The sequence below is a fragment of the Chanodichthys erythropterus genome, chromosome 17, assembly GCF_024489055.1.
Source record: "Chanodichthys erythropterus isolate Z2021 chromosome 17, ASM2448905v1, whole genome shotgun sequence".
Lineage (NCBI taxonomy): Eukaryota > Metazoa > Chordata > Actinopteri > Cypriniformes > Xenocyprididae > Chanodichthys > Chanodichthys erythropterus.
This window is the reverse complement of record NC_090237.1, coordinates 7,985,919-8,006,374: the sequence shown is the minus strand read 5'-3', so window position 1 is coordinate 8,006,374 and position 20,456 is coordinate 7,985,919. Positions and strand designations below refer to the sequence as shown.

The window sequence follows — 20,456 nt, the reverse complement described above, 5'->3', positions numbered from 1 at the left end:
TATACAGTTATGGAAATGTAGAAATTAAAGTTAAAGCTCCAATCTCTTCCCGAAAAAAGTGGCTCAGAGAAGCTGGCAATATCAGCTGTCAGTCAAGACGCCACGGTTTTTATAACTAAAACCAAAGTTATTTAAAAAAAACAAAAAAACAAAAAAAAAAAAAACACTTGAACTTAAATCAGCATGATAAAAACTACATAAAATGACAGAAACCATCTTTGAAAAAAATGTATTTGAAGTGTAATTCGATTGTTTAGTTTGTCTCACATCCCATTAGATTACATGGAGAGGGTGGGGATTATGACCTATACTGCATCCAGCCACCTGGGAGCGATCAAAATGTATTGGCTTCACTTTCCAGGACTTGTGCGGCACACTTGTTCACAACTCGTTTCCTATGGATTCATAAGATAGTAAGGAGTTCATCAAATGCACACTTCATGAATTCTGACACTCATCTCGCCCACTATATAGTATGAAAGTAGACATTCTTCTCTTTTTTGTTTTATGGCGGGTGTCAAACAGCATCAAGGTACAATACTTCCACCTACTGTTTTGGAGTTTCAACCATATAGTTAGTGGCGCTTGATTAGTGTACGATATTGTATATGCAGTATTAACACAATATCAATATGTAATTGATATTGTATTATTTTGTGGTGTACAAACTTTTTATCATCACAATTACTTCAGACTGCAAGATGCAACAGGTAAAATATGACTTCTTTTGCTGAGATTGATCAGCAGTTCCTGAAATGTGCTAATTTAAATGCATTCTTCATGTCTGCCTAAATAACGTGAACCATTCCCAATACTGGATTGTTTAAATTTGCCCTAACTAATTTCCCTTCTAACATTTTCAACTTATAATCTACTTCACTCTTCTTTTGTAATTGCATATTGATGTATCTTACTAGCTTTATTTCTTATTTACTAACTCTTTCCCAACCATTGACAGAATTTTCCGTCATTTATGAGACAACGCTTCCTCGACAGAATTTTCCAGCTTTCCATGTTTTCACTGTTATATGGTAGAGGGCACTATTACACAACTTCTGAAAGAGTAGAGAATCTCCAGATCAAAGCAGAAACAAGCGATAAAAGTAGAGTTGGGACAATACATTAATTCTCGATTCTCGTTTTTAACAGCAGATGTCACTGCGTGCTTTAGAAACAGCCATACTCTGCTTGCTTCCAGTTCCTTTACACACACCACATAAACCTAAAATAATCAATTCATAAAGTTCGAAAAGGTTGAAGCGAATTACAAGGGTGTTCACAGTGGGCTGTGTTTACATTAATCTTGTGTCATAAAAGCATTCTGAGCCAAAGTATATTTAACCACTTACATGACTCAGCCGAATGCACGATCGCTGTCCAGCACTCTTCTTCATGAGCATTTGATAGTGTGGTTAAAAACTAGCGTACAGCGCTAGTTAAAAATAAACTCAGAACTGATGCGAGAGAACTGATTGTATTGTGAATCGTGAATCGATGTATTGTCCCAGCCCTAGATAAAAGCATTGTTTATGTATGTTGTAGTCTTGGAAAACTTACCCACATTCAAGTGTTGATAAAAAAATATACATAAAACTAAATATTCTGGGGGCCATTAAAGTTTTGTCAAAATTATCAAAATTGCTGGTGGTGGCTGGCAACTTATTGCTATATAATACTTTATATATATATATATAAAAAGTTAAGTTTTGTACAATTTATATGAATTTGTCATGCCAATAAAGCACACTAAAAAAAAAAAAAAAAAAAAAAAAATGTTGACGGAAAAGAGAGATCGAAAGAAAAGGAAAGTGAAAAAGACAAAGTCATGTGACTCACCCTGGTCAAACTGTCGCTGCATGCTTTCCATCTCCGCCTTATTTCCACTCACCCTGTAGATTCCCTCTGTGCTCAACCCTGTGAGAGAGAGAGAGAGTTGACATTAATTCATGAGTTTTGCACTCCGTTCAATTTACACAGTCTCAGAGTTTGATAAGAGCCACAATGGCGTTATCTCCAGCTCAGAATGTACAATGAATTTCACATATTTAATTTATATCTGAGGCTACTAATTGCACGACCACACTCCGGCTGTCAGATCTTCACTGTTTGACTTATCAGTCGTACATGAAGAATGAGCGCTGCCACTGGCAGAGAGCAGCTTGCGTCTTGTGCCCTGCAGATGCACATGGAGGCAAGAGCCAGAGGACGCTCAGCTTGGCCCATCTCAGACAAGCAGAGAAAAAACAAGTACATCGATAAAGAGAAAGACAGCGCGAGAGGCAGAGAGACACTCTCGGAAATGAGTCGGCGCGTTGCCGAGGCAGACCGCATTGATTGCCTCACCTCTCCTGATCAATTATCCATGAAAGCTTTTCTGTAGAGCTGCAGGAAGGGAAATGTGTGTAGAAAGGAAGGGTGTGTTTATGGCGGAATGTAAGAACATGAGGAAAAAAAGGCGAGAAAAGGGCCATAAAACTTCTGAAAGATCAACTTTCATACCATGTTATAGATATGCGATCACAAAATTCAAATTTAAGAATGCACCACAGTTTCACCAGCTGTGCTTAAGATACAACTTAGCCTAGTTTTGATGTAAATGAACACTAAGTTACAACTTGCACACTAATAAATATGGTTGCATTAGACCATTAAGTTTAGTAGAAGAGTAAAGGCCTGTTCACACCGGGACGAATATCGCGCGATTTTCACCGACGTTTAACGCATCATGACTAAACAACGGGCGCCAATGTGAGTGTGCACACCGACGCGAAAAACGAGAGGCGTAAAAGCGTCATTTTTTTAAAAACACCTCGGGTTCGTTTTTTTGGTTTGACGCGCCGCGTTAAAAACTGGCCGACCAATGCGATTGGTGCTTTTGTTCACGTGCCTAGAGATGCTGAAGTTACAGTAAAACACGACTTGGTGGCGCTCAAGCACAAAACGGTCTTACCGAGCACACAAGACGACGAAGAGAAAGTAAGTAGACGAGGAAGACCCCTACAAACTATCCCTGCGTCTCAAACAGCTCCCTAGCTTCCCAAGTCGTGTATCAGTATACCATTTAAATGAATGTGACCGACTCCCTGATCAGTGCCCTGACTAGTGAACTAGGGAGCTGATTGAAATGCATGCTATGGGTGCCCTGCCACTTCTTGGCCATACCAATAGATGTGTATTATTTCTGTATTTTTGCCGTTTTTCTTTCTTTTACATTCAAGAAATATAGTTGAGAATGTTTATTTCATAAATGTTTATTTGCACTACTGTTTCTGACTACCATCTCTCATATATGCCATTTAATATCTGCATTTTTATCTTATTTAACTTTATTAATATCATAAATGTGTTTATTTGCACTACCGTTAAGCAAAAGCGCCATCTACTGTCCGGGAGTGAAATTGCACGTTCACTCTGCGCATCGGCAGTGAAAATCGCTTGGGTGTGAACACAAAAAACGTCTCGAAAAACGCTGGCGATAAACGCGTGCGATATTTGTCCCGGTGTGTACAGGCCTTAACTCTACATAAGAAAAAAGTCAATTACAGACAGACAGAAAGAGAGAGAGAGACCATAAATTCATAAACATTTTTCAATGGCCAATGATGTAAGCATTACTGATTGGTTTACAATTTCTAATTGATGTTTCCAAGACTTTGTTAGGCAGCTCTAGTCAGATTTAAAATCCACAGAATTCACAACAACAGTATAAAATGAGAGAAAACTGAGTTCACAAGGCATGAAACACATGTACAAGATCAACAAATGTTAAATTTAGTGAAAACGTAGCAGTGGCCCACTAATGACAAGTGACAGTTTCATCAGCTGGTCCGAAACTCTCACTCCATCCTCAGGCCACTGGATCAACCTTATTGACAAGCCCTGAATGTGCTTTTTATTTGGCCTGTTAAGTTATTTGCTTCAAAACTTGCATGTTTTGATGATCATTTTGAGGGGAGTTGATCAAATGAACCTAACTAAATTAAGATGAGCTTTCCCAGTAGAAAAACACTCAAGACTATCAATTCATAGCTTAGAACAACTCTAATCACAAACTATAGGCTTCTAGAAAAAAAGCCACAGGAATATATGGAGGGAGAAAGAGAAACATCCTCTGAAGGACAGTCAATGACAATACAAGGAAGTCACCATATTTCCAGTTCATTATATAATTTTTCGAATGCCTTTGAATGTCCATCCCTCTCAATCTTTTGGCCTTCATACTGAACATCCATTCCATTAGCAACGTCAAGAGAGCATCGAGTTAAGACATTTTAAGAAACACTCTGAGCCTCATGGGCTTCTCTAACTGAGACTCACCATGACCTTTTTTGCTTAAAGCCATCCTAATGCACAGCTAACCCCGCAACATGTCCAAACAAACTCCTGCCGCTTCCTGCATTCATCTTCAGCATATCCTCCGGGGCCAGTTCCAGCCAATTCAGCATTTCTCCTCCTTCAACAGCTGTCACGTTCCCTGCTTCTGTCTCTATAACTACAGCTATTTCTACTGTACATTTCATAATGTGAATTATATTAAAATAGGGTCTCCTTAGTGACAAGTTACAGCTAAACAGACTGGACTAATTCTGGAATGGGTGCCATCAAAGCTCAGATGAGTGTCGCTATGAGAAATAGAGAATAATGTGTGGAAAAGCAAACCTCGTGGCCCTAAAACACTCAATACTCATTTGCTATAGCACATAAAGGACTAACAGATAAGAGAGGGATAGAAGAGATAAAGAGGAAAGAGAAGTTAAATGTTGAGATGGAAGATTTACCTAGAAGAATGAACAGGAAATGAGAGAAACAATAGGGGAACGCAAGTATGTTTGGTCCAGAGGGCAGAACGGAAGGGACAGAAAATGGATCCCTATAGAAACTATATAAAACTGAGGTTACGTAAGAGGCTATGACTGTGCTTCCATTTCTGCCCCATCAAACACAAGAAGAAATAAGAGAAAATGATGTGAATCCTTCACCAGAAATAAATGAATAAATAAAACTTGGCTAGTTTGCTCAAAGTACATTTATCACCCAACAATGAAAACAACAATGTCTGTTATCAAAGTAAGAAATTGTGAAGTTCAATCTATAAAGAACAGGGCTGAAGCTTTCGCAAAAGAACATAAAAGTATCATTCTAGTTGTCTATAAGATTTATGCTCTACATTTTATGTCTTCTAAAGCCATATTGAGTCAAATGATTCACAATATCTGACTGAAAAGAACGATTCGTTCTTGGATACTGCTACTTCTCTTATGAACCCGCTAGAATCGTTCATTCAATTTTAGGATGGATCATTGGTCATTTTAGAACTTGACAGCCCAGCCCTTTCACTTTATTATACTGAAAAGAGTGGGTAGGATATTCTTGGTGAACTATGATGAACTACGCCTTTAAATAAATACTGTACATTTAGACTAGACATGCACTACTTTTTCCAAAGAAATGATTTATTTTATTCAGCAAGGATGCATTGAATTGATCAAAAGTGACAGTAAAGACATTAGCTATGTTTCCATCCACCTATTTTTATGTGCATTTTGGAATATTGCATAAAAAAAGGCTGGATGGAAACGCCAAGATGCGCATAAATTCTAAAAATGCTCATAAAAAAAATGTATGCACTCAAATGAGTAGGACACGAAAACGTAGTGACACGAAAACATGTGCATAAACTACGATGGAAACACTTTTACTGAATAAATTCCTTGATGCGCATCAAAAAACTTTGCAAATTAACAGCATAACTGGACCAACCAGCGAACCAAGCTCATTACACAGCATCTGAAATGCTGTTTATGGTCATTCTGTAATGCCTGAGCAAAGTCTGTCCTTAAAGTGGTTCGGTTTAATTCCCTCCCTGAAGCGCCTCACACTATTGCGTTCACAAATACCAGGCATTTGAATGCAAAATAACATGACAGCATTTATTGCGTTTTGTCTGCACACTTGGAGGCACAAATAATTTATTATATATGAAAATTATTATATACGATGGCTTCTATTGCAGAAACTTCCTTTTTTCTTTGTGATATTTAGCACCTGTGTATCAGGAAGTGACATTTTTGTTCATGTTGACTTGCTGGATGGAAACAGTGCTTTATTCGCAAATGTTTTATGCGATATTCAAAAGTTAAATACGCAAATTTGGATGAAAACATAGCTATTGATAATGTTATAAAAGACTTCCATTCCAAATAAATGCTGTTCTTTTGTAACCGTTTTCAGGAGGAATGTTTCTTGCACAGCAAATCAGCATATTAGAATGATTTCTGAAGGGCCATGTGACCCTGAAGACTGGAGTAATGATGCTGAAAATTCAGCTTTGCATCACAGGAATAAATTACATTTTAAATAAATTGAGTTATTTTTAAATTATAGTATGTTTTTGATTAAACAAATGCAGCCTTGGTGAGCATGAGAGACAAAAAAAAAAAATCGTAAATTCTTACCAACCCCCAAATTTTGAACAATATACTTTGATAATTGATTAGTCAACATTGGTTTGAACTAGTCATTGTTAAAAAAAAAAAAAACCCATATAAGTAGGCATGTTGTATTAGGCAAGTCCAGGCTCCCAGGGAATCTGAGCTTGCAGTCATCCACAAAAAGCTCATCAGACTTCATGTGTCATTCACATAACTCATCTCCACATACCCTTCTACTTGCAATTTAATTTGTCTTTTAATTATTTGATTATGCGTTCAGCTATAAAAGCTACAAAAATAAGAAAAAAAGTCTATATAATCTAAATCTAAATAGCTGACCTCATAAACCTACTAGTTGGTTTTTACATGACCACCGTGACCCGTCCCTAATTTAAACAGTTACAGGTAATTTTAGTTTTTATGAGGCAGTGAAAGACACAGTGTTGCTATATGTACAAGACTGAGCCACCATGACTAAGCACATCTTAACCGTTGCTGTTAGCAGGACTTACTTGACATATCAATCTGACATTTTCGACAAAAGCCTTTGTAAAAGCAATTCGGTGTAATTCTGATAAGGTTGTGAGGTTGTATTGTTTTGATGGGTAAGGTACTTTGAGTGAGTGAGTGTGTATTCTCTAGTGTTCACTCTGAGAGTACTATCAGCAAATCACGCTGTAGGCTGTTGTAAAAAGGCAGTTCCACCCACAGAGCACAAAAAAAAAGAGCTGAGCCCGAAAGATTGTTCGCCATTTCTGCTATGTGATATCGATCTCAATGAGGGAGTTATCAGGCAGAAAATTACCGCAAGGGGCTTGGCAACTTACACACATCCACAACAGAACATGAAAAAGGTGGGAGAAGGGCGGGGTGAAAAGGAAATGGAAATGAAGGACACAGATCAGGAGCTGACTTAAGAAAACTATTAATGGCAGGTCCATTGACTCCATTCTGCCCCTAGTGGTTCACACACACGATCCAAAGGGTGTGGTTGAGTGCTCTCTTCAAGGGCCAGTGCTCTGAAATTCATACACTTCATGTTATATGTATGTAATTATTACATAAAAGCATGTAGAGGATTCTTTATCTATGATTTTATTATTCTTGAGTTGCCACAGAGAATGACAGAAAATACATTTTTGCCACGTTTTCTAGGTTGCGCAGGGTTTAATTTATCTGAACTACAGATGGACAGATGCATCCCAGAGGGAATACTGATGTGTTCTCCAACACTCAGCGTTACAGATAACACCAGCCGGAGCACATGCACTTGCTCTCAGTTGATGAGCTTAATCCCTGGAAGCTAATGGCGCTAATGCTACCGACCCAAATCACAGCTGCGTAGATACGCGCTTAACAAGTGCACATACCTGCTAGATGCATTGCATTATCATAATGCTCTTATTCGCATTATAAGGCTCTTATTCGCATACTGAGCTCTGTGGGATCATTCAAAATGTTAAAATTAACTCATGTTAACATACAGGTTAGGCATATACCCTGTTGACAAAAACATCAAACCAGCCTAAGTTTGGTCTTAGTTGGTCTCCCAGTCTGGCTAGTAGTTGTTAACCAGATCGTTGGTTAACACTCGACCAAGCCCCATGGTTCGTCACGCATGTGATTCGTGGATCAATTGCAAGTTTAACTGCAATAGAGTGAAAGGTTATCATTTGCACGTGTTTTGTCTTGCTAGTTTACACATTAAATAGATATAAAACCATTACAGCCCTAGAAGAGGCAAAAGAGTATTTAATTCCGTATCGCACAGAAGCACATACAAGGTTCGCGCGCACACAGAGAGAGAGTGGCACGTTTCAAATAGCTTGCAAACTCCAAATTTATTTCTCTTTCGCGTCCTCAGTACACCTGGATAGACATACACATATTACCTCAGGTCAAAATACCCCTCTCTGCAAGTATTCTCGTAAACACGAGAGGTGAGAATCTGGATGTGTATCTATCGGATGTAAGCATGCATGGGGTCTTACTCTTAAAGTGACAGCAACCAAATTTATCCTTACAATGCTCAGAGTTGGATTTAACTTAAGCCTTTAACGTCATTCACTAGCAGACCTCTTGAGATCAGAGGAGTGAGGTTTACTCACATAGCTCTTACTAGCTAGCCTCAATTACACTCAACTCAGTAAACCTCACTCCAATTCAGGGTCATGGCACCACTGCAACTGTGCTATTAGGATCACTTGCAGTGGTACCGTGACTCGGATGGCGAGTGGGATATCAACCAGCGTCAACCGGCATGAGATGGGCACACTAACAAGGAGGCTAGCTTCAGAAATACTTTTGTTATTGTTACTCTTCAGCAGGTATCCGATTACAAAGTTTAATCTACCAATTTAATCTAAACATTTAATCTACCTGTATACATTTTGTGTTAAAATGTAAAATGTATGTACTTCACTGTTGATGGGAAAGCACATTCTCTTGAGTTGAAGACAGCTGTCAGTTCACAACTACCATTTCATAAAAAAAGGGTCTTCACACCAAGACTTCTTGTCACATACTGTTTACATTTGCATGCAAGCATTAGCATCTAACTAATTCCAATACCTCACTCAGAAAAAAAGATAAAACATTGGAATGTTGGCCATGTGCCGCTTACCTGTAGTCTCAATGTAACGAATACACTTTTCGATGAAGAGTGGAATGGGCCGCTCAGCCGAGACAACGTTGGCCAAGGGAACTCCAAAGTAGTTACTCTCAAGAGGTTTGGACAATGATGACTGACGAGCCTTTGGCCGCGTTTTCTGTAAGACAGGAGAGGAACATCTTATTTTGTGGTAAAATGACAAGAGGTAAGCTAGGTGCAATGCACACATACTTGAGCCACAATTAAGTGCATACAAAAGGATATCAACAGGTTTTGAAAAAGAATAGTTATATTGTTAAAATTAAAAAAAAACAAAATATATATTTAACATCTTAACAAGGTTGTCAAATGTTAGTGGAATATGTTCATAGATCATAGAACTACATGTAGTTACTCTGAACTTGAGGAGAACTGACTTCATATATCCATACAATAAAATCACCTTGATACCAGTTCATTAAAAGTGAAAAAAGGTCTACTATCATTAGTTGGCACTTGGTTTTATATGTTGTATCTCATACAATGAAATTCATCTATTTTTAAGTGTCATACAAGTGTCTAAATATTTACCGGAAACACTGTGCATCAGACCACCCTAAACGTGGTCAAATCATTCACGTTATTCCAGCAATGTGACATTATATATTGAGGTACGTCGAGGTACGTCAAGATCTGCAGGAGATTACAATGCTTATACCCCCACCCCCCACCCCCACCTCCCTATAATGCTCTGCAGCAGGGCATCACGGCTCGTTGGCCAGTGTGTCTGCAGTACTGTCAGACAAGAGAAAAAGCCATGATGATTATTAGGCCCGAGTCTGTCTGCTCCATAGCTAGAAGGCATCCCAGCTTCCTGGTACATCCGCAGGTCAAAGCTCTGCTTTTCACACATTCACGAACCATGCCACATTTACCTCCTTTTCTCTCTTATTCTCCCTCTTTCTCTTTTTTTTTCCTTACACTTCCCACTCCTCTCCTCATTTTCAGATTTCACCTAAATCCCTACTGGCTCCTCTCAATAGACGTTTACATAATTACCACCCTCCTCCCCTCTCCAAACTCTCGGTAAAGAATCTGTGCTCCAATTACAGTTCACAGAAAGTATTACTGGGATGGCAATGTTGTGCAAAAGTAATGCGTTCACCCTGCAATGGAGGTCACACAGCAAGATGCACAAAGCAAACCAGCTACATCATGTTAATAACTGCTACTCCACCCATTTGCAACTTCAGACACGAAAGGATACTTTAGTATTTCAACTGAATGAATACTATGTTGGGTTATGTTATGCCTCACTAACCAGTTTTGGGAAACTTCACATTGTAATAAGTCCCCAAGTATCTACCAAGTATCTACCAAGCAATTATTTGCTTTGCAGTTGCTGGTGCAAAGTCACAGGGGGCATTAGAAATGGAACTAGGTGACACCGGAATTTAAAACATTCCACTTGTTGGTTGAGGAGATTTTAAAAGGCTGAGTTAACATTTCCGGCCTTGCAGTCCAACATACTGAGAAAGAGAGAGAAAGTGCAGATGGCATAGTAGACAGAAGCAGGAAAGGCTTATTCGAACTCCTTTTAATATGAGAAAGGGACACTCTTTGTTGAACAGAGCTTAAACCAGTACAGATCCCTGGGGCTACTAGGTTGCTGTTTTTTTATGGGTTCCTTTATGGATCAGTCCCATAAGGCAATTGATGCAAGCAAGGTGATTTAACCCAATGGCCTCATTCTAACCCCACTGAAATAATAAAGACACTGCTGTTCAATGAGAAGAGCTGGTGGCTCAATCCTTTCATATGCCCTTAGGCTGTAACATGCTTGAAAAGAACAGCAGTCACTAAAATTTCTGCTTGTGTGAATACAGTGTATTATGGGAACTATAGTAGTATTCCCTGCAAAAAATCAAAAATCAAAAGCAACCTACAAGGCATTGTTAAGGCCATGCTGTAGAGTTAAAGTAGGTGTTGTGAGTTAATTTTATTTTTATATGGATATGATTTTGTATACTTTTTTTTAGGCATTGAAATCAAATCAAGGTGTACATTTTTCTGTTGATCTAAAGTAAATACAGTTGCAACTGTTTTCATATCTAAATCTAAAAATCACAAGGTAAATAAGGTGAAGTTAAAAATACCAATCGCTATGATAATTAGTCTCACAAAAGTAGACTACTGGGTCCAAACTGACTTTTTAATATCTGCTATATTTAATTGATTGATTTAATTGATTGTTTGAATCAATTAAATAATTAAGATCATCTTAAAAGTTTGTCTGTAAATGTGCTCTTTACAATATATGAGACCATGAAATATAATTCCAAAATTAATGTAAAAAAAAAAAAAAAATGAAAAAAAAAAAAATGCCATAAAATTTACCTTTGTAGTTCTTCTACCAAGACTTCTCAAGATATTCCTCCTCTTTGGGTCCTCGCCTTCTTCATTTAAGGAACTGTCTCCTTTCTGTGCACCAAGCTCATCCTCTTTAGTCTTGGGGAGACCTCCAAGCTCATCATCACTGCCAATAAAGCTTGTGCGGAAGCTGCTAAACTTTCCAAGACGTTTGGAGCGATCACGATATAGCCGAGGTTTAACTCCAAGAGCAGACAGTTTTCTTCTACGCTCTAATGAACTGCTATCAGCCTCGCTGTCTGATCCATTTCCTGCACCATTAGAATGACTCTTGTTTGCATTGCGAATAGTGATGATCTTGCCCTGTGTGCTGTCATGTGGTACAGAATAAATATTCTCCTCTTCTGTGGGACGAGGCTTTGCTACTGCATCCATGGGCTCAGCATAGTCAGATGGATCATAACCACCTTCAGTTCCTGGTGGCCAGGTGACTAATGAGCGCCTGTTATGTCCATGTAGGCCCAGGTCCATGTATGAACTGATGTTTTGGGGTTTGGGAATGTCAAAGGTGACATTGGGCTTTGGTCGCACCTGAGGTGGGACTTTGTTGTTAAGCTTGTTTTCAAAAGTGGTGATATCAGAGATGAGCGAGAAGGCATCACCTTCCAAATCAGGGAGCTTGAAACCTCCACCATGGGTCAAGGTGCCATCATCCCTTAGGGTGGGATATGGTGGGGAGGGCTCAATGTCATCCTCAGAGTCCAGCAATGTGATGCTTGGAGAGCCACATCGAGGTGAAGAAACATTCTCACTACTGGTGACATTCTCTGCAACATTGTCATACATATGTGTTGCCTCTACAATGGTTTTTTTCTCCACTACCTCCTTGAAGAATGGCTGGAAGTGGTCTATCCGATGCAATCCTCCCACCACACCACCAGGTCCACAGATCACAGAGATGAAACGTGCATCAATTTCATGGGCCAGTTCCTCCCCTTGGGCAAGCTGCTCTCGGACAGCCTCAGAGTCCGCAAGTTCCGACTGAGTCTCTGCAACAGCAAGCAACTGCACTGGAATAATGTCTTGGACCTCACAAAGGAAGGCACAAAGGGTTTCCATGGAAGCCTTTCGTTTGGCTGAGTACACTGCTATGTAACCATGCACCAATCTGCTTTTACGCAAGGAAAAAGATGAGTGGTAAGATAGAACACCAAGATCAATGCTTTGCCTTTGGCCGGCAATAGATAAATCCAACAGAACTGATGTTCCACTGGATAGATTGGAAGAGGGCCGACAGTGCTGGGGCAGCAAGAATGGTGAAAGAAGCTGGTCAACATCATAAGTATCTCCACACATTAGACACATTACAATTCGTAAGTCAGCCTCTGTGTTCTGCTGACTGTCTCTGAAACCTGCAAGTGCAGGCAACAAGGGTGGGGAGCTACTGCCAAGACTAACTGACGGTCTTCGTGTGTCTAACAGACCTTTGAGAATCTGGTTTAAATGTTTCTCATTTATATTGCGTCCGTAGCCCACACCTGGGGAAGCAGGCTCTAAATAACTGCACTGAAATTTGCCAGCCACTTGTTGACCGTGTTGGATGAGGCTTTGTGCGGTTTCACCCCCAATGTCAGAAATTGAACCAACACCTCTTTTGGTGACCAACAGAAGAGACAAGGGAAGCTGAACTAGATTAGTGTCCCTTCGGCCTATGGTTGATTCTCGTAATTTCTCAATACTGTCAACAACATAGGATAAGGATTCCTTTGAGTTGTAGAGGCAGATGCAACCATGTGGTGTGAAAGTGGGGGTATGGAAGGAATTTACTGGAAGGCGTACATTTCCTTCTATAGGTCGAAGAGCCAGTTCATAAGTCCTTCCATCTAGCACAAACCGTTCATCGTTGGTGCACAGTGCTCTGATCTCATTAGCTAACTCTCTTGCAAGTCCATCTTTGCCAAGAATTACGAGATTAATTCTATCTACCTTTCCCTCACCAAACTGTGATTTTGAGCTCCCATCAAAGGAATATCGAGTGGGAAAACGAAGGGCTAAGTGTTGCTCAATTTTGCCATCCACACAATGTGGACTACTAGGACAGGTTTCCTTAGTTGGATGGTATACAAAATGGATATGTTTGAGCACCAGGGCATCTCTCTCAGCCTGAAGCTTTTGGAGAGCCTTGAACCTCTGCTCTTCTCCAAGAACCTCTTGGATGGCACCCATTTTTTCTTTACTGGGCTTGGCATCAACTTCAAGCTCATAAAACAACTCAGAGTACTCCAGCAAAAGCTCTTGGAAGTCCTCTTTGGCTTGGTCAATAATAATCTTCTGGTATTTGTTATAGATATCAAGGTACTCTGGCTCCTCCAGCCACTGATAAAACTCCTCATTCATGATGAAGCTACGAGCTTCCTCCCAAGGTTTGCCAGGTGTAACAAATGGCGAAGATGCAAGTTTCTCTTTGAACTCAAAACGCATTTCTGCCCTCTTTCGCTCATTGCGCAGGTGTTCCAAGTGACTCTCATAGATTGCCTCTGCGGCAGGGGTTTCCAAAAGGTCCTGGGGAATGCGTTCATCCTCCATGTTGTCAATGTGTGGTGTAGTTTCCCATGGTGTGTCATCCAATATGACAAACCAGTGGGAGAACTCCCGCTTAGTCTCGAGAACTTTCTGGACTCCTGACCAGCTCAGGTGATCAATCTCATCCAGGTCTGGAACCAATGAGTTGAGAGCCTGTGGGAGTGTGCTAAGATAAATTCTACGTCGCTTTTCTATATGCTCTTGCTTGAGTCTGTGTACATGTTGCTGGAATAGTTTCTTGGCCTTGGAAGTACCCTCAAGGAAGACATACTCTTTGTATTCAGGTGATGTCTGCATTCTACGGTTGGTGTTGGGCCATGTTTCATTATGGTTCTTCACAATTCGGCTAACCAGCCACTCATAGCGGTCCTTAGCGGATGCTATCTGCTGACTCTGCTGCTTGAGGGCTTCAAAGTAAGGAATGATCTTGGGCTTCCCTCTACTCTTATCTATCAACTGCACCAAGGTAAGGAAGGCAAGGTCAACATTAACGTTAGAGCGTGCTGAGGTCTCAACTACCTGCAAATTCTTCTTGGTCAAGGCAAAGGTGTGAGAGTCTTTAATGTACCGCTCAACCCCTTCATCACACTTGGTCAAGACAAGTACAACTGGCTTCTTGGTCTTACCTAGCTGGTTATATAGATTGGTGACGAACTTCATCTGGTCATCAAAGTTTCGGTTCATACCCCTGCTTACATCTACACAGAGTAAGAATCCATCCACTAAAAGCTTGCCTTCAGGCATTTGCTTCTGCTCAAAGTCTTGCTCTAGTCCTAGTTGATCTGTGCAGAAATACATAAGCTTCTCAGCAGAGGCCAGTTTAGGGGAAGCTGCCCGCTTGATATAGGGCTGTAAGGCAGTGCTTCGGTGTGGCTGGAACGTTTGGTCATCAATAAACTCTGTCTGTTCCACCACATGCATTCGACATTCAGCACCATCCTCCAACATTCGTACCGCCTCGCCCCAAAACAGGAAGTGGTCATTGTTTACCACTCTACCACCAAAGTCACTTGTGCTTAAAACAGATGTGTGGTCCAAATAAAAGTCATCAGCACTGGGGCGAACAAAGCGATTACAAAGGCAGGACTTGCCTACCCCACACTGCCCCTTCTCCTTTTCAGTCCCGGACAAACCTACCACAACAAGGTTGTAGGTTAGTGCCCGGGCATCTTGTTTTTTTGCCATCATCACCGTATGACAGCGCTCATCTTGCCATTCCCAGAAGCTCTAGTTTGAAAGCTGCTGGGCTGAGGTTCCATCCAAATGCTTTCAGGCCTGGCAAATAATTTATTTCTAATGATCCTGAAAGTTGCTTTAGGGATTTTTTTCCATGTAGGGTATGTCTGTCCAATCCCGTTAATGATCAAACTATAAATCCACAGTCATCTGGCCATTCACGATTTTGGCAGAGGTTTAAAAAGGGAAAAAGGGAATGGGGATTGAGGGTGGGGGAGAGGAGTCCCTGTGGACTTAGGCAGGTGTGCTGCAGGTGGTAATATTCCAGCCCATCTTCTCTCTTTAGGGGCACTTTGACAAAGAAATATTGTAGGTTTCAGTTTTGCCCAGACTGGATCTGACCCTGCAAAAAATAAAACAGACAGTACAATTACTTTTTGAAAAAAAAAAAAAATAACTACAAAAGAGACAATTTAAATAAAAAGCAAGGTAAAATAATTCATCCATTACATTTTCATTAATGAAATATCTAGGAATATTGTTCAAGTTCGATCAGATATGACTATAAAGCTGTACGTTTTTGCATCAAGATGAATGACTTTGTATTGGCTGTTGAAATTTACTACAGTACAGTAAGGGATATGCAAAGTTACAAAGAATTTGATTATTTTGGCACCACCCATCCCCGTTTTACTTCATAAGTTGTACAGGGTTGTTTGTGTAACCTAAAAGGTATCAATACCAAGGAACAAGAGGCTGGTATCATATCAAAGTCAATTTTTTTTTGTATTGATTCAACCCTACAAGGCATCACATTCTAATCCCCAAACATATACACACAACACCGATGAAAGCTGTGGTAAGTGCTTCAAAGATACAGTTTTAATTAGGCAACCAGGGAAACACAAATCGCCCTTAATAGAAAGCACTGCATATTGGCTGCTTTTCAAAAATGATCTCAAAAAGTCTCAAAAATCATTTACAAAACGACTTTAACAACTTAATTAACATTAACAGGGTGAAAGCTTGTGGATACCAAAACAAATTAAGTCAAGGCCTGTAGAAATCTACGAAAGAGAATAGAACCCTCTGGACAATAGATGACAAGAGCTCAAAGGAGCAATTACGCTGTTCTTAAAATCCTGAGTCCCAACAGTCAGCCAAATGCAGAGACAAACCAAAAAAGACGTGGCTGTAATTACAGAATGCAGTGAAAAGAGTAAAAAGAATCCTCAACCTGTTGATAGTTATTTTGCTTTTTGTTTAGGAAACACACACAATATTATATAAAATTTTATAGTATATTATATATATATATATATATATTATATATTATATAATATATATATTATATAAAACAAGGTACTTGGGACAAAAATTGGGACAAAACAGAAATAATTGTTTGGGTCTACACCAAGGACAGGCACTACAGAAGAGGTGCCGCAGACCTCCATATCCCAGATCAACATCAGCAACTGGGAGACAAAACTAGGTAAATGTGCTGACAGTGATGACAGCTCTTAAAGCACTACATCTAGCGATCACAAACGACACATAATTGCAGTTATAGATGTCCCTGTCACAGTCTGGGCCAAATGTAATGATTCTGCTGTGGCGAATTTGCTCAGGCAAAATAGCTTCTGTATACCGGGCCAGCATTCTTGAAATAATAATAATAATAATAAAAAAAAACATGTAAAAGTTTTTAACACTGTGTTTCAATTTCTGACATTTCACATCTGAGTGGAAAAAGGTATCAAAGTTTGAGCCTTGGCATGTAATTCAATGTCGGATTGGTGATAAGACCAGTGGAACCATGCTCACATCACTCTCTCAAAAACATTTTCAGCTTTTGCTGCAGTACGATTAGCCAGCAATCAATGGACACTTGCAACGGTGCAAACATAAAGTGAGGTATGCTAGCTTACCCAGAAAAAAAGGCCTGAAATGTCAAGAATGGATTTGTCATTCTACTCCTCCACTATAGTAAAAACAAGGTGGAGAGCCACTGTGCAATGTAGTGCTGTGGGTGTGGCAGCATAACGTTTGTTTAACATTGACAAGCTCCCTTAACACAACAGCTCAGGAACATCATCTCAATTTCATACATTAAATATTACATTTGCGCTGCTCAAGACCACGGTATCCCACAGAGAAGGACCACAGAATCTAATATATATATATATATATAAAAAAAAATCAAATATATAATATCATCGCTGTCGAGTGGAAACCTTGTATCTCCATATTTCTATTTCATCTTTTCTTTTTTTTTTTTAAATCATTACTTTTTGTCACCCTTTACGTCTGCCTGTGGGTTTTGCAAATATTTAAATAAATGAAAAGTATTAAAAAACACTATTATTGGTTCCTCTGTCTGTACAACCTCATAACTCCACCCCACCTTAATCTTGAATAAAGTGCTACACATATTTTAGACAGTCTTTACTTATTAAAAATTAAAGACAGTAATCAATTACTAAATTAAGTTTTTTGTCCATTTCCTGAAAACACTCTCATACAGTCTTTTGATTTGAGTCATTATATTCATCCAGTGAGACTTCAATTATTCTATTTTTCGTAGTCTCCTGTAGCCAATCACAATCATGAGGACATCGCTGATGTGGTTATCAGTTAGTAAGCTATCAGGGAGTAATTATATCATTCATGCTGATAGAGGACAGGTAATCATGCAATCATGCTCAAGAACAGGTTGCCATAAGTGGGACCCATGTTAATGATTTCCATATTAAATATCCATGATGTAACAATGAGGAAGAAAAGATATGAGAATGCATTTTGTGGCTTGAAAATCCATTTTACCAGAGGAACACTTGAGAGCTCTCAAGTTAAAAAAAAAAAAACAATATTAACCAACAACCATGACAGCTGCCTGGATACAGATCAGCCAATGATGACCCATGTGTCACTGACAGACACACATACACATGCACAACCAGGTGGTGACTCCTGGCTTCTGGGACCAAAAGGAAAAGAAAAAAAAAAGAAAAAAATCAGTGCATCTATTCTGTTGGGTCACCAACATGACAAGTGATGCCATGCTTGCTGGTTCAAAGACCAATTGTGAAAGTCATTAGTCTAATTAAGGAAGTGCTCATTATTCTTCAGCTCTTCAGGACCTGGCTCTCAAAAACACTCACTTTGCTGCCAGCACAAGAGCCACATCTGATCTGTCCCAGCTGTGTAATTCTATGCATTTCTTTGTCTTTCCATGTTCAGCATGCTATTAGTGCTAAGAACAAGATAAAATTACAACAGCTAAAGTTGAGAGCCAAATCAGCCTGTGTTTTTCCACTGATGAGCTAATGCTGCAACAAACAAATCATAGACATCACAAACATGAAAACAGATGGCCAATTTAGTTGATACAAAATCAACTAATAAAAATTCAAGCACTTCAAGCAGACTTTCAAGCACTAAATAACTGTTCCTGTCAATGTACAGTTCTGAGCATTTGTCGAACAACTGCTCTGGTGTTCAAATTTAACAGTAATAGTATAGGGAACACATATTTACTATTAACAGTGACTTTAACCTTTAACTAACCTCTTATTAATAGTTAGTAAGGTAGTTGTTAAGGTTAGGTATTGGGTAGGATTAAGAATGTAGAATAAGGCTAGGGCTGGGTGATATATCGCATGCAATTGTCACGCGCATTTCGTCAGTAAAGCCGGTACCCTGATTACCGCTAAATCGCCATCACCTGCTTTCAAATGGAGCGGCATTTAATAGACAGAGCCGTAGATCACTGATAAGCCACGCAATATTGCGTTCATTATCGAATTCGATATCTGCGATAATGTACGCGATATTGCGTGGCTTATCAGTGATCTACGGCTCTGTCTATTAAATGCCGCTCCATTTGAAAGCAGGTGATGGCGATTTAGCGGTAATCAGGGTACCGGCTTTACTGACGAAATGCGCGTGACAATTGCATGCGATATATCCCCCAGCCCTAAATAAGGCATTAATATGTGCTTAACAAGTACTAATAAACAGCCAACATTCTAGTACTATGCATGCTAATAAGCAACTAGTTAAAAGACCCTAAAATAAAGTGTTGCCATAATTACAATTTATTATAAAAAAGGAAACCAAAGTGAAAATGTTCACATACAAGTTGGATTGGGTTTCCACATCCATAAAAATGTGATAATGCTCCTGCTACTTGTGTCATGGAAAAAGTCTTCTCCTCTTTGCAAGAAAGTCACTTGAGTCATGTAGTTCCAGATGCCAAAGCTTAGACTTTATTGGTGGAGACAACAAAGCCGAGATGCCTGCAGAATATCTAACGCTCTTGTTCAAAACTTCTCATTCTTTCTTATACAGTCTTACCACTTGTTTACAACTTTGCTCAACCAATGAGCATTCATTGGCATATCTTTATTATCCCATCCTCCTTTGTCAGGTTTAATTAATTCCTTATCTTTTTTGGCTTCATTTTTATAGTGGTGTACCAACAGTTGGTCTATCTTTATAAAGAAACATTTAGCAGCTTATTGTCATTATGCATGTGCAAGCTCATGGCAAGTTCAGCTGAAACGAGACACAAGAGGCCTAAATCATGTATTTTTTTATTCATATCATTGTGCAGGTTATTCTACAAGCATATCTTAAATATCTAATAAAAAAATACTATACTTGCTCGCTATGAGTTTGCTTCAGTGTGCATTGAGGGCACATAGAGGCTACATCAAATGGAACACCCTACAATCTTCTAGACAACCAAAGCAAGTCTGCAAAAAATGGGAAAAGGTATCATCTAGCAGATGTTCCAGAATCCACCAATAAGAGGTGAGATACAATCATATCCATGGCCATGTTTGGATAAAACATGATATGGTCCATCAAGCCAAAGCTAGGTTAGCATGTAGCCTGCAGGCTTGAGGACTTCACCCCATCATTCATGTTGGGACACAGTCACTAAAAGATGAGGATATGCCTGGACTTGTCCTCAAACATGGCATATATACATAATGAGTAGTAGTGTGAAAAACGGAGATGGGGGTCCGGCTGGCAGCCGTAAGGAAGATCATGTGAGAGATGGTTGCTAACTAAACCAAAACAGCATGTAGTTATTGAAATGTTATTGCCGCCAACTAAATGAGAGGGGGCAACAATAAGGGATCAGGGCATTCCAAAGCTTCTTTAAAGAGTAGTTTAGTCTTTTAAGGGACAGTTAAGGTTTAAACCCCACGTTTTTTTTTTTTTTTTTTAGCTTTAGGCTATGGTTAAAATTAGATCGCATTCCTCCAGCCATGGCCCTGACCTGCACATAAGCTAAA

At 39.5% G+C, this 20,456-nt stretch overlaps 1 protein-coding gene across 5 annotated transcripts in view; it reads right to left on the bottom strand.

Annotated features, from left to right (window-relative positions):
• The window catches only part of arhgap35a (Rho GTPase activating protein 35a), a 96,450-nt gene that overhangs the window by 16,580 nt on the left and 59,414 nt on the right, over positions 1-20,456 (bottom strand). For all 5 annotated transcript variants that reach the window (XM_067365910.1, XM_067365909.1, XM_067365913.1 and 2 more), the window contains 3 exons: positions 11,419-15,553; positions 9,055-9,199; positions 1,837-1,914 (listed from right to left, as the gene is read on the bottom strand). In XM_067365910.1, the coding sequence (XP_067222011.1) occupies positions 1,837-1,914; positions 9,055-9,199; positions 11,419-15,162 (3,967 nt within the window). In that variant the 5' untranslated portion in view covers positions 15,163-15,553. The remainder of the gene's footprint in view (positions 1-1,836; positions 1,915-9,054; positions 9,200-11,418; positions 15,554-20,456) is intronic.